The sequence below is a fragment of the Arachis duranensis genome, chromosome 7 (genome assembly GCF_000817695.3).
Source record: "Arachis duranensis cultivar V14167 chromosome 7, aradu.V14167.gnm2.J7QH, whole genome shotgun sequence".
In the NCBI taxonomy this organism is placed as follows: domain Eukaryota; kingdom Viridiplantae; phylum Streptophyta; class Magnoliopsida; order Fabales; family Fabaceae; genus Arachis; species Arachis duranensis.
The window spans coordinates 8503159-8517371 of NC_029778.3; the positions used below are offsets into that span (position 1 = coordinate 8503159).

At 26.9% G+C, this 14213-nt stretch overlaps 1 protein-coding gene across 1 annotated transcript; it reads right to left on the reverse strand.

The window, feature by feature from the left end:
• Positions 1-1215: 1215 nt before the first annotated feature.
• Positions 1216-4264, reverse strand: LOC107496990 (peroxidase P7). The gene is made up of 4 exons (XM_016118325.3): positions 3940-4264; positions 2985-3176; positions 2746-2911; positions 1216-1995 (listed from the first exon to the last, which is right to left on the reverse strand). The coding sequence occupies exons 1-4, from the start codon at positions 4156-4158 to the stop codon at positions 1601-1603; spliced, it is 972 nt and encodes a 323-aa protein (XP_015973811.1). The 5' UTR covers positions 4159-4264; the 3' UTR covers positions 1216-1600.
• Between the last annotated feature and the right edge of the window lie 9949 nt (positions 4265-14213).

Sequence of the window (14213 nt, forward strand, 5' to 3'; positions counted from 1 at the left end):
ACTAATAAAATCGGATATGTGAAGTTTGGATAGGTATCCGAATATATTCAATTTGCATATCCACGAATATTTAAAAAATATAAATATTAAATTTAATATAATAATTTTAGTATAAATTAAATCAAAATTTTGATGATATCCGATTTCATCTTTAAACAGAAGTCCTAAAATTAAAGAAGTGCATATTATATCCATGGAAATGACGAGGTCAATAATCCTTATCCATACGTATTAGTTTTCATAGTCCACAACTAACTATGTCGCGTAAGTCATGTAGTCAGTATAATTGATTATTATGACCTCATCACCATAAGAAAGAGGAGCAGAGAAAAAGAGGACAAGAAGAAGAAGAAGAAAGAAGCATGGAACACACATGCACTTTAACTCAATAATCAATGATTATGATTAATAATGAGATATTGTATAAGATAAATAATACATCATCAATCATATCAACTATTTGCATACGATTGCATATAGTGATGTATAACGAATAGTCTATGTAATGTGTCTCGTATACATAAACTAGAATAAGCATTTTTCTTAAATTTCAAGTTTTCAACCATTAGGATGATGGATTCCATTGATTATTAGTGTTTAGTGTACACCAAAACAAGCCTATTACGAATACCAAAAAAAAAAAATGGTTTGATTTCAACTTATAATCAATTATTAAATCAAAATAAAATAAGTTTCTTCACTCATTAATTGTTTTTTTAGAAATCACTCTTATTTTTTATTGGTCTCATTTTTCTTCTAAACATCGTAATTTTACTTTGTCACACTAACTATCTATCATTACAGTCAACCACTGTCGATCAATTATCTGTTGTTGTTGATCAGCACATTAAATTCTAAATTCTAAATATTAAATTTTAAATTTTAAATAATAAATTCTAAATTTTAAATTCTAGAAATTTTAAATGTTAAATTTTAAATCTTAAAATTAATTTTAGTTTGTTTCACTTTTTGATGTTCTTTTACTTAAATTTTGAATTTTTTAATTATTTTTAGTTTCAAATATTCTTTTTTACATTTCTTTTCTAATTGTTAACTGATTTTTAAATTAATTGATTGAATTAATATTGATTTCCTAGATTTTTTATAACAAAATTAATCTCTTAAGAAAACAAAACATATTTAAAAAGCAAAAAATAAAAAAGTTTACAAAAAATCGAATCTGATCCGAAAATTAAAACCATCAAATCCCAAAAGTCACAATTAAAATTGTATAGCTATCAACTTAAACATTTGCACTTGGAAGTAAAGTGATAATAAAACAAATACACAATAAGGCACACAGTTACACTTGGAATAACAAAATTCAAAACACAAGCAAACCAATTCTAGCTAGGATTTTTTTTTCCCCACTAGCTAGTTATAATTTAGTCAACAGCTCACAAAAAAAAAGTGAAAATATGCAGTTAACTTTACGTGAAGTTGATGGCTGAGAGTCATTAAATGACAATTTAGTAAAAAATATCAAATTATTTAAAAATTCTCAACTATCAACTTCACCTAAAATTATCTGCATTTAAATTTTCACCTCACAAAATATAGGCAAGTAATAACACGTTTCATAGTTGGATTCTTGACTTAATTAGTTCACACTCCTGCAATTCTTTCTAATCTCTCCCTTGGATCCAGTGAGGGGACTTATGTCTCCCATCTTGATCATGGCACTGGCAAAATCTGCGAAAAAAGAGCTAGGGTTTGAGCTGTAGCCGCGAACAATGGAGTCAGTGGATCCTCCGTTGAAGAGTTGCTGGTCGGAATGGAGGAGGCCTTTTCGGTCGACGAGGTTGTTGAAGTAGTGGTTGTCGAATGACGCCGGTGTCTGAAGATCGAGGGGGGCGAGGTTGTTGTCCCCCACACCGGATGCCCTAGGGCAGTTTGATTGCCTTGTTTGAGCAAAGGATGTTACTAACTCGTTGGTCTCATTGTAGATGTGGGATCTGAAGGTTGTACACCTTGCTTGTCCAATTGTGTGACCACCTTTAATTAAAATCAACATGCCACCAAATTAGTAAATATCAACAAACAAAAAAACAAATCTTCTTAGTGTTCAATATCTTAGTTTTATTGGGTCATTTTTCTCCTTTTATTTTAATCTAACTAATTAAGAAACTAGCATATATTTAATTTTTTAGGATTTTTAACATATTCATTAATGAAAAAATTGGAATTTAATTAGTTATAAATTATCTATATAAAATGATCGAAATAACAAAAATGTTAGATTAACAGAATTTATATAAAATCATTTATCCAAAAGTTTTAATCCATTAGAAAGAATCGCATGATGAGTAGTTATATTTTTAATATAAAATTTATTTATTGGATTTAAGTAAAATTTTATATGGTTTTTTTATTATTTAATTTATACTAAAATTCTTTTTTGTTGTAGGTCAATAAAAATTAAAATTCTAAATTTTTTAATAAGTTTTTAATATTATGATATGAGATATTTTATTCCAAAAACATGAATTGAAGATTATACCACTAGTAAACATTTTGATGTAAACCCAATTTAATGATTATGATTGTGATTTAATAAATAAGGAAAAATACTCTTAATTATTATGTTATGGGCAATCATAAGAGTATGTAAAATATTAAAGGTAAAAATTCAGGTAAAGTTTATAACTAAGAACCGTGAAATCATCTCACGATTATCAGTTATTAATTTCAAGTAAAGTTTACCGTATAGTTTCCACCAATTTTAAATTAGAAGTTACCACTTACCAGACAATGCGACCAAGTCCTTGGTAGAAAGTCCAAGTGCCCCGAATTTTGAGATTAATTGATTTAGGGTTGAAGTTGGTGCTGGTATCCCGTTGTTGGCAGCAGATTGGCTGGCTGTTCTTGCATCTCTTCTTCCAAGTTTTACATCCCACTCGGGCCCTCCAAGCTGCACATCCATCATTAATCATCAATTATCACTCAAATTAATTAATTAAGGAATTAATTGTGTGGTTAATTACGATCTTGACGGAGTCTCTGGCAGCGATGGCGAGGATGTCAGCGCAGGAGACAACACCAGGGCAGACTTTCTCAACGGCGGACTTGACGGCGTCGATCACTTCGAATCCGCGGGCAGAGTTCTTGTTGGGACCCGCATTCTTCTCTCCTTTGAAGCTTGATGTATCATCCAGAAGAATTGAACCGTCACATCCCTGTTTTAATTAACACATTGTAATGTTTCGTTTCTTCTAAATTTTCTACAAACATAGATGACACTTCAAAACATAACAAAAGACATAGACTTTTGGTGGAGAAGGCTTCACGGATAGATATTTATATGTTAAATTAAATTTTCAAATTTCATGATGTGAAATTATTTAAATTTTTATTATTTTTATATAGAGTTTAATTTTAATGTATTGATAATATAATATTTTATATAATTATTTAATTGCATCTATTTTTTAATCACTATTTATATGGTCATGTAAAAAATATAGTGACGTGAGATTACATAATTGAATATACATAATTTATATTAATAAGGCATTAAAATTAAATTATTGTATATATCTAAATTATGCATATAAAACGTAATAAATATATGGTCAAAATCTATTCATATAATAAGAAATATGACACTCTTGACTTAATAAGTAATATTACATTAATTAATTAATATATAAGATATGAGCTAGAAAATTGTAATTAACAATTTATTTTTTTATCTTTTATTAGTATATGGTGAAGACTTATAGATAATTATATTCATGTAAAGTTGATAGCTAAAAGTCGTTAAATAGTAATTTAGTCAAATATATTAAATTATTTAATAATTCTCAATTAACAATTTTACGTAAAGTCAAATGCAGATGAATTTTTGCTTTTTATATATATATAGAACTAATTAATTATTAGTAGTGTGAAGACATTAAATTGTAGAGTAATTAATTAAGAACTATGTGTAGGACTTACATTAACAAAGCAATCATGGAAGAACAAACGTAGGAGAGAAGCACCCATGCGAGTCTCTTTTTTGATGGCAGCTTCCACTGTGCATTTCACAGTGTCAAGGAGTTTTGGACATGAACTTGAATAGAATTCTGTGGAAAGTGATGCATTGGCACTACCCAACACAAGGATAAGGAGGAACAAACCAATCATAACTAGCTTATTAGAACTAAATGAACCCATAATAACTATATAAGTCTAAAACCTTAGGATATACGAGGCTCTAGTTAATTAGGTATAGCTGCGTGTTTTAAATTCCTTAATTTTTTTGCCTAAGTGTGTTTCTGTGGTTTCTAAAACTCTGAAGGTGCCCTATATATAGATGTGATTAGGCTCTTTATTGGCATGCTCCTATGTTTTGAATCAGTCCAAATTATTTATAAACTTAAAATACATTTATTTTCGATTCATTTAGAACTTATTTTTTTAAGATATATATGAATAGTATATATGATTTAAAAAAGTTAAATTTTGTATACAATGTCAAAAATAATATTATTTAATTACTAGTAATTCAAAATTCATATATGATCAATTTTAATTACAAAAATATATCAATACATTAAAATTAAAACTTTTTTTTGGGTTAAACTCAACATAAATCTCAAGGCACTATCTCTTCAGGTAGCCAAACCTAACGCACGTAGACTAAATTATTAGTCATCATTGCATGGGTTAATATTTAATTTCACCGCTCGATTATTATAAGATATAGATGTTTGAAAAAGAAAACCCACTTATGTTATTTTTAGGATAAAATATTATCATCAAACAGCACACTATCGTAAGTAATTTATAATATATTTCTTTACAAAAGAATGCATGAGGTTGTAAAGTGATCAAGTTTATATATAATTAAACACTTAATATTTATATACACCTAAAGTCTCACTTGTACCGATTGACATTTATTATAATATTCTTTAGATTTTAGAACAACTCTCATTTTAATGTATAATTTAATTTTTTGCCTTTTTTTCCCGGTAAATTAAGTTCAATAATTATCCCCACTTAATTATAGATATAGAAATAAAACAATACATTTCCGTTCCTTGTAGCCATATTTTGTCAATGGGTATGCGAGTAGTTGGTAAACTATTTTTCCTCACTGTCCCATCCTATAACGATTGTATATTATATTGTATGTATGATGTATGATGTATGATGAATTATATTAAAATCTAATAACATCAGTACAACAAGACGAGGGAGCACAAGCCCAAAGTTTGACTCTTAGGTAGCATTTGGTGGAGAGATAGAGACGAAAAGACTGAGACCAAGAGATAGAAATTAAGAGACAAAAATTGAAATAAATTTCAGTATTTTGTTTGGTGCAAAGTGAGAGATAGAAATTGAAATAAGAATGAAACTCTAATTTAATTTGTACAAAAAGTAAAATTAGAATTAATTAATTGAAATGAGGATATGTTAGGTATAAAATGTTATTAAAGTTTCAGTCTCCATCTCTAAAAATTTTAGTCCCCTGTATCTTTACTTTTTGGAAGCACTAAAATATTGAAATTTTAGAAACAGAGACAAAAATTTTAATACCAGTCTCTGAACCAATAAATATAATATTGAGTCTCAATCTCTGTCTCATATCTCAAAACAAATGCTACCTTATACTCATCAAAAGATTCAAATAAACATCATCTTATTCAATTATAAATGATGGGCTTTATTTTGGTTATATTTTTAACACATTTTCGTAAAAAAAATCTCCTTTGAATTTGTGACAATTTTGTATCAACTTTTGTTTTGTGAGTTACCCAAAATAAAGATGGTGAAAATGAGTCTAGATGTTGTAGTCCAAATACCTTTGAACATGTTTCTGTCCATTTCTTGGACGATGATGAAAAATATCTGTAAAAAATTTTGATGTGTAAATTAACCAAAATTTTAAGTAGAGTCTGTTTAAGTTGCACAAAAAATATTTGAGAAAGTATCACTTTTTTCTTCTACGAAATATTAAAATGACATTCCTCTTCTTTCTATTTATAAAGTATATATTCCCTCTTTTATAATTTTTAAAAAATCTCATCTTTAATTTATTTTTAATTTTTTTGTGTTAACTAATTTTAACTTTATCTATTTTAAAAAAAATTATTTTTTACAAAAATACTCTTTAATAAAAACTTTATTTTTTGTCATTAAATTTTGTTTAGCAAAATAGTCTTTAATAATAAATTATTTTTTATTAATTAAATTATATTTTTACCAAAATATTCTTTAAAAAATTAATAATTAAATTATTTTTTTAAGATATTCTTTAATAATTTTTTTTGAGAGATTACATAATTTGAGAGATTACATAATTCAAGAGAATTTTAATATAATAAGAGTGAAAAATGAGAAAAGAAAAGTGACTGCTATTTGTGCTTCTGAAGGTTTTTTTAAAAGTTATAAAAGAATAGAATATACATTTTATAAATAGAGAGAAAAAAGTGTCATTTTAACATTGATAGGAGAGGAAAATGATATTTTCTTAAAATATTTCAAGTGTTAGTCATCAGTAGGATAAATCTCTTCTGATGGTAATAGACAATTATTTCTTCAATTGTGAAAAAAGTTATGTGAGATTGAGTTATAATTATCACTTTTGTGGTGAAAACCGAAGAAATAAAAAAATCTTTAACTTATTTTTATTTTAGTAAATAAATATTAATTTTATTATAAAATTAATTAATAAGATCTATTCTAATATCTAAACTAAAATAATAAGATAATATAAAAAAAATTTAAATTGATGTCTATTTTAGTAATTTTTTATCTAAAAGTGATTTTAAATGATATAAGTCAAATAACATTTATTTTACTATAATCTATTTTGATACAAAAATTACCAAATATAAATCACTTTAACACAAACTTACTTTTGATCAAAATTAAATTTACAAAATTAATTTTATGTATCATTTACAAACTGTAATCTAAATACACACTTACTCCCCAAGTTGGATTGAGTCACTTGCTGTGAGACTAAAATTAGTGTTGTTTGAACTATTTGGTCTGGAAGTGAAGGCTCCTTCGTTGGAACAGGTCGCATGAAAGGGGTCCAATCTGATAAAAATGCTGCCAAGTGGGTTTGGACTAGGCTAATTTGAGTCTATGCATGAACAATCTCCTTTATTTCTTCTTTTATTGTGGTATATTAAAATGTTTTTTTTATTAAGAGTTATAAAAATTTTAATATTGTATCGTAAAATTATTTATTATAAAAATCTAAATTAATAAAAAATACATAAATAATTATATCTTTAATTATAAAAAAATTTATAGAATATTCCACGTACTTTTCTAATATATGCACAAAATTATAGTTAAACTTATCATCAGTAATTCAGTATATTAAATGTATGTGTTTTAATTCATGACAAATTTATTATACGTACCCTCCATATTTCATGGATGATACGCGCATGAAAAAGAATATAGCTAGATAACGATAGTAAAATCCACCGAAAAAAGAAAACGACGGGAATGTATATAGACTAACTAATTTGAGTTAGTTAAAGAGTTAATTTATTGATTAATAATAAAATTTTAAATAAAATTTAAATTTGTGATGAATTAATCTTTAATTGGTTGGATTAGAAAAAAAGCATGAGAAATCAAAGATATATTAGACTTATATTAGGAATACTCATGATTAGCTGGCAAAGTATGGTTCTGAAAATATATTGAGATTAATAGAGAAAGTCCTCAGCTTAATTAATCTTTAATATTTATTGCTCAAGGTGTAGGCTATAAAGAAAGCTTAACGGAAAACGTAGGCTCCATCTAAACAAAGTCGTATTTTGTGTTCCAAAAGGGTTGTATTAGGTGAAATATTTAACCTGCTAATAAAGAATTGGAATGTGTGTTCTTATTTATAAAATAATTATACTCATAAAAACAATGAGTATTTATTTTTATTATTTAATTTGCATGCTATACTGCTTGTACGGTTGTACCAAATATATAACTATGAGCATCTCTTAAAAAAGAAGACACCTTACCAAATATATATAAGAAAATTTCCTCGATGTAAGAATAAATTAAAATGTAAATACCAAAAATTAATTTTGATCTTGTTAAGAAAGTCAAAAGAAGAAAGGTATTATACAGAAAAGAAGAGTTTAAAATATATTTTTATTATCTTAAAAATAAAAAATGCCCCAAACATACCCTAAAACATGTTGTGTGACTTTTAAGTGAGACTATGAGTGAGTATCTTTTTATAAGATTTGACAAACATGCATGGCTAATTAGTCAAATGAATTTGTTGGGTCTTGAGATTCTGCTCCATAGCTTCCATTGTTAAAACATCTTCCTAATTAAACAAATTAGCATGCTCTCCATCGAGTGTCCTTTGGAAAATTAGAAAGTTTAAGGTTTGGAATTTTTATTACAAGATTTTTCTCCCCCTATTGGCTGGTTTGCTTTCTTGCTTTTTGACCATTAGAAAGTGAACCACGTTGAAACTTTCCTCATTGTTGAATACTTTAAGTTTGATTAAGTCTGTAACGAATCTCTCATAGCCCCATGCTGCTTTTAGTTAATTGAAGATTAATATAATCAAATCAACCCTGCTAGCCCCAATGTGGTTCATATATATATATATATATATATACTCATTCATTCGAGTACACAATGATATACCGTATTTATCATAGTTAATTCAAATTATCTTTTATATTTAAACAGAAAAAAATAAAAAGATAATGTAATTTTCTCTTGATCATTAAAAAAAAATTCTTATTTAAAAATTAAGAGAGTCTTTCGGATCCTTATTTAAGAGAATATATTCGTTTTTCAACTTGTAACGCGGTAATGCCTCTTCACTTTTTTTTTGAAACACAAAAAGCTCAACACATTAAGGTGGAGCAACAAATAAAAACAAAGAGAAAAATCAAATCAAACGCAAAGGTTATTAAACGTCTGTCAATTCCAGTATTGCTATCAACAACCAAAAGGATCAATACCGACCAGTCTACTCCTTGTAGCTTAAAAACGTCCTTCCTTGAATGAACACTTGCTTCTTTATTGTTGAAAATTTTGTCATTGCGTTCCAACCATATATTCCAGATTATTGCAAAGAACCCAATTAGTAGCATCTTCTGCTCCTCCTTTCTAAAATGAATGCCGGTCCAACTCTCAAACAAAGCTTTCATGGTTCCTGGAACGGCCCATTCTCTACCAAGACACCTCAACCAGGCACACCACACCTGCCACGTAAACTCACATAAAAGAAACAAATGATGAACAAACTCCATTTTCTTCTTACATAGGACACACATATTGTCACTCTGATGAATAATTCCTAGTCTACTCAATCTCTCCTTAGTATTCACCTTGCCAACTAGGACAAACCAACCAAAAAGTTCAATTTTCGGAGGTACCAACCCCCTCCAAATTGAACTTGTGAAACTATAGCTCGTGATCTCTTCTGAAAGGGTCTCCGAATGCAACACCTGCACAAAAAAAATAATAGAAAAAATACCTTTATGATCAAATTTCCACACAACATTATCCTCTCGTAATCTCTTCACTGTTTGTGCATATTCAATTAGAATTTTGTTTATTTTTTTGTATCAATTTCATTTGAATTCAAAATCTCTAGTTAAATTGCAGCAGTTTTTCTTTTAAAGAGCATGAAAAATGGCAGCAGTTTTTTTTTTTAGCGATTTGTAGTAGTTTCTACCGTTTAAAATTGTCGCTAAACGAATTATCAGCTTCTAAATAATTGTCTTCTTTTAAAGTGTAGAGAAATGAATTCACGATAATCTCCAATCATTGAAATAACCATCGCTATACCAAAATATTGTGTGAGTTTATTTTTTCAGTATTTTTTTTAACTGCCTATAAACCTCAATAATGATATGTAAATATGACATACTTAAAGAAAGTTTGACATAGTGAATGTAAGATATATAACTATAGATATGCTTCTATCAAATATAGTTTAAATTTATGGATAAGTAATTTTATGATATAATATCAAAATTTTCATGACTTAAAGTAACCTCAATTTCTGTTATTAAAAAAAATCAATATAACACCTCAAAAAAAACTTATGAAAAATTAAGACGAAAATATACTTTTGATTAAAAAAATATAAGATATATACCTAGTCAGATATCTTTTTATTTACTTATCCTAAACCTTTATCTCAATTCTACATAAAGTTTAATTTAAGTTTTAAACCCATGGATTCTCTGAGTAAAATTTGTCTAAAAATCAGCTCAGTTTAATTTTTTTAGCATACATTGTCATTTCTGTCTTTTAGAGGTCAGATTAGGACTTATGGTTAAAAGGTTAGACTTGTATTTAGTTATTCATTTTATACCTCTTCTATGACATGTTAAAAGTTTGTTTAGATACATGAGTTTGGCCTATTTAAAAGTTTACCTGACCTAAAATTTATTAACAAGTCTGTTAATAAATAAAAAAATTTAAATTCGACTGAACATTTAAATAGGTCTATTAAGATCTAAAGATACAAACAATTTTTTTATATATTTAATTTATTAAAAAAAAATTGATAGAGAAGAAGTGATAAAATTGAATACTTGATATTGATTATCTAACATACTAAATTGTTAATATAGAAGATCAAGGATCATAAATATCATTTTCTTTTCTGTTACCTAATCATCATCTGCTGGCCAAAGTTTCAAAGAAGCATCTCATCCATTCACATTACTATTTGTTGAAACCGCCAAAGTAAGTTCAATCATCACAATCACAGTGCATGCTAACAAGGGAGAACGTTTCTATGACAACGAAGTCAAATTAAAAGGACCTAATTGTTCTAGTGTTCTTGCTCTTATTTAATTTCTAGAAGAAATAGCTCCTTCAATTCACTGCTTTTTTATATGCCTTATCTTTGTTAAGTTGACAAGGTGTCGGATATCTCACTGACTTAAGCACTAAGCAAGGCACAGTACAAATTTTTAAATTTTGTTAATACAAATAATTAATGTGATAAAATGGCGATTAGATAGATAACAACATGCTTTTGTTCAAATAAGTCATTTTGCTCCCTTCAAATCCAAAATATATTAACTACAAAGCAAGGATGTAGGTATTTAAAGTGCAGAAATATTGCATCATATTTAGAAGACCTACTTATTATTATTGATATGGCTGTTACAATCTAAACGTTATAACTCAGCATCATCCGTTGCAATTCGGTTTTATGAGCTATAATTCGGTATAACGGTATTAATCCGAAAAAAAACGTTCAACTATACATCGTAACCCCCGATTTAAATATAATGATTTTTCAATATCAACAACGGCTAGAGATATAGCCGATCTATGCCATTCACTTATAAAGATATGATATTTCAACTTTTAGACACACTTAAATTTCACGATACTAACTTAAACATTGGAGTACTTTTTGCAGGTATACTCCCCTTTTGTTCACACTCTCCACAACGTGATACATCCCTGGACAAAGAGTTCGGACGTTCGAAACTTGCAGCTCGGCGTTGAGGGCAACAACTCAGCATCGACTCTCAGGGACCCACTTATATCTAGGTTATTCACCCAAGAACAATTATTATTATTGATTTTTTACGATATTCCTCATCAGCTCGGCAGGTTAATGACTAATTCGTCGTAGATCGGAATTTCATTTAAGAGTTTTTCGTCGGCCAATAAGTTGTTGCATGTATAAAGCAGAATTTTAACTCCCAACACTTATTTAACCGAATTAATAAACTAACTACTAGAAACTTAGTTATTTAGAAGACCTAATTACTTTCGTGTATTGAGTGGCTCATGGGGGACATAGTGTCCTTGGATTGGGTCTAGGCCCAAATGTCCGAACACGTTATATCAATAAAACCGAACAATATGTCATACTTTTTGTTTGGCCCAAATAGTACAGATCACTAGCCCACAAAAAATATATTACAAATTTAGAATTTTTTTAACAATTTAGGTCTTGGCACATATGAAAGATTTGTAGGTCTTCCAAGAATGGAATATAAAACTCTATCTAGTGTGTGAGCGTGGTGAGTGTGTGGAGTGTAAGACAAAAAAAAATCATAATTTGTTTTCTCTCTCTCCACTTTATGATTATCGTTATAAATGGTACACAACCTCTGGTAATCTAATACGAGAATTTTAACATTTATTGTTATTTTTATGGTGAATTCTACTCGATTCCCTCTGAAGTAATATGTAAATTATTTTTAATGATGTGTCACATTTTAATTGGTCATTATTTTAACTATAGTTGGGTTATTTTGTAATTTATTATTTTAGATGGGTAATTATATAATTTTTTAAAATATTAAAATTCTACTCCGTTAATTGAAGCACGTTCTCACGCAATCTCTTTCTACAGTGCATCATTCTTTAATGGATCATTAAATTCCCATGGCTCGTAACTTTTCCGTTCTTCCCACTATAGCTACCGCCGACTTTTCTATCTCTTGTCCTCTCACTCAATCTCCTTTCTTTTGGCCATGACCCATGAATCATTCCTTACCAACATCAACATCATTAATGGTTAGTTCAGTTATTAAATTTTTTTCATTAAAAAATATATCTTTATTTAATTACATGATGGAATATATATTCATATGTAAAATATAATATAATAAAATAAATCTATTCAAAATACTGAAAAGTATATTTAAAATCATGAACATATAAACATAATAATAAAATTTGTATTCTAACCAAGTAAACATATTTTTTATCATACATAAATTATTTAAAAAATAAATATATTATTAAAATTAATAATACAAATTTAAAATAATAAAATCCAATTTTTTACTGTATTTTTTATAATATTTTTATTTTTTTAATTTACAATGTATTAGTACTTTATTATTTAATTAATGATTAAATAAATTATTTTTATAAAAAATTATTTTTGTATTATCTTAGAGAAGAGACTAATATAATAGTTTAAAAAATAACGTAAAAATAAAATTTTAAATAAAAATTATGAAAATGATTTGTTTAATCATTAATTAAATAATAAAATATTAGTAAATTAAAAATTAAAAGAATAAAAATACTATAAAAAATACTTGTAAGAAAGTTGAATTTTATTATTTTAAATTTGTGTTATTAATTCTAACAATTTATATTTTTTTAAATAATTTATGTATGATAAAAGATATATTTACTTGTTTAGAGTACACATTTTATTATTATATTTGTATATTCCTGATTTTAATTATACTTATAAGTACTCTGAATAGATTTATTTTATTATATTATATTTTACATATGAATATATATTCTATATATTATTTTTGACGAAAAAAATTTAATAACCGAACTAACCATTAATTATATTGGTAAGGAGTGATCCACGGCAAAAAAAAAGGATTGAGTGAGAGGATAGGAGATAGCAATGAAGTCGGCGCTGGCTATGCTGGGAAGAACGGGAAAGTTACAAGCCATGGAATTCAACGACACGTTAAGAAATGATGCACTGTAAAAAAAGATTGCGTGAGAGGCAGTAGATCAACTAAGTCAGCGCTGCTTACGGGATAAATTTTTAATATTTTAAGAAATTATACAATTACCCATCTAAAATAATAAATTACAAAATAACCTAACTATAATTAAGATAATAATCAATTAAAGTGTGACAAATCATGAAAAATAACTTACATGTTATTTTAGAAATGATTGGGTAGAATTCACCTATTTTTATTATAGTTAATACACATGTTTCTACTATTATATAAAATATGAATTTACATGAAAGGAGTGTTACATTTGTTTAAAATAAGAAGATATTAAATGTATCAATTATAACTATAATGAATATACAAAATATTTTTGCTAATATACATACAACGTAACATAATTATTCATACTTGTAAACCTATATATATTTGCATGCATGCACAATTAGTTGGGATTCCCTTGATTTGAACAAATAGCGAGGAAGGTTTCTCTATCTTAACCTCGAGTTTAGATCTCTAAAATATGAAAATTATTAGTAAATTATTAAAGTAAAAATTAATCATTATTAAATTTGTAATTCTTATTATATATGAATTTTATTATCCTAATTCAAGAAAATAATTAATCTCTTATTTTATTATTTTACTAATATTTTTTATTTTAGAGAATCTTAATCTCTGAATCTTATAGTCTCATTCGTGTACATGTATGTCTTCATATCTTTAAGAAAGGATTAGTTATAGAATCAAATTTTTAGTTAATATCGACAAATGTTTTAAAATTATTTTTTATTTTAAATTTTAAATTAT

What these genes read in the sequence shown, in the direction of transcription:
- LOC107496990 (XM_016118325.3), bottom strand. Translation starts at nt 4,158, where the DNA reads ATGGGTTCATTTAGTTCTAATAAGCTAGTTATGATTGGTTTGTTCCTC. An exon ending in TCCATGATTGCTTTGTTAAT is followed by an intron (nt 3,177 to 3,939) that starts GTAAGTCCTACA and finishes TAATTAAAACAG; the next exon opens with GGATGTGACGGTTCAATTCT. An exon ending in CCAGAGACTCCGTCAAGATC is followed by an intron (nt 2,912 to 2,984) that starts GTAATTAACCAC and finishes ATGGATGTGCAG; the next exon opens with CTTGGAGGGCCCGAGTGGGA.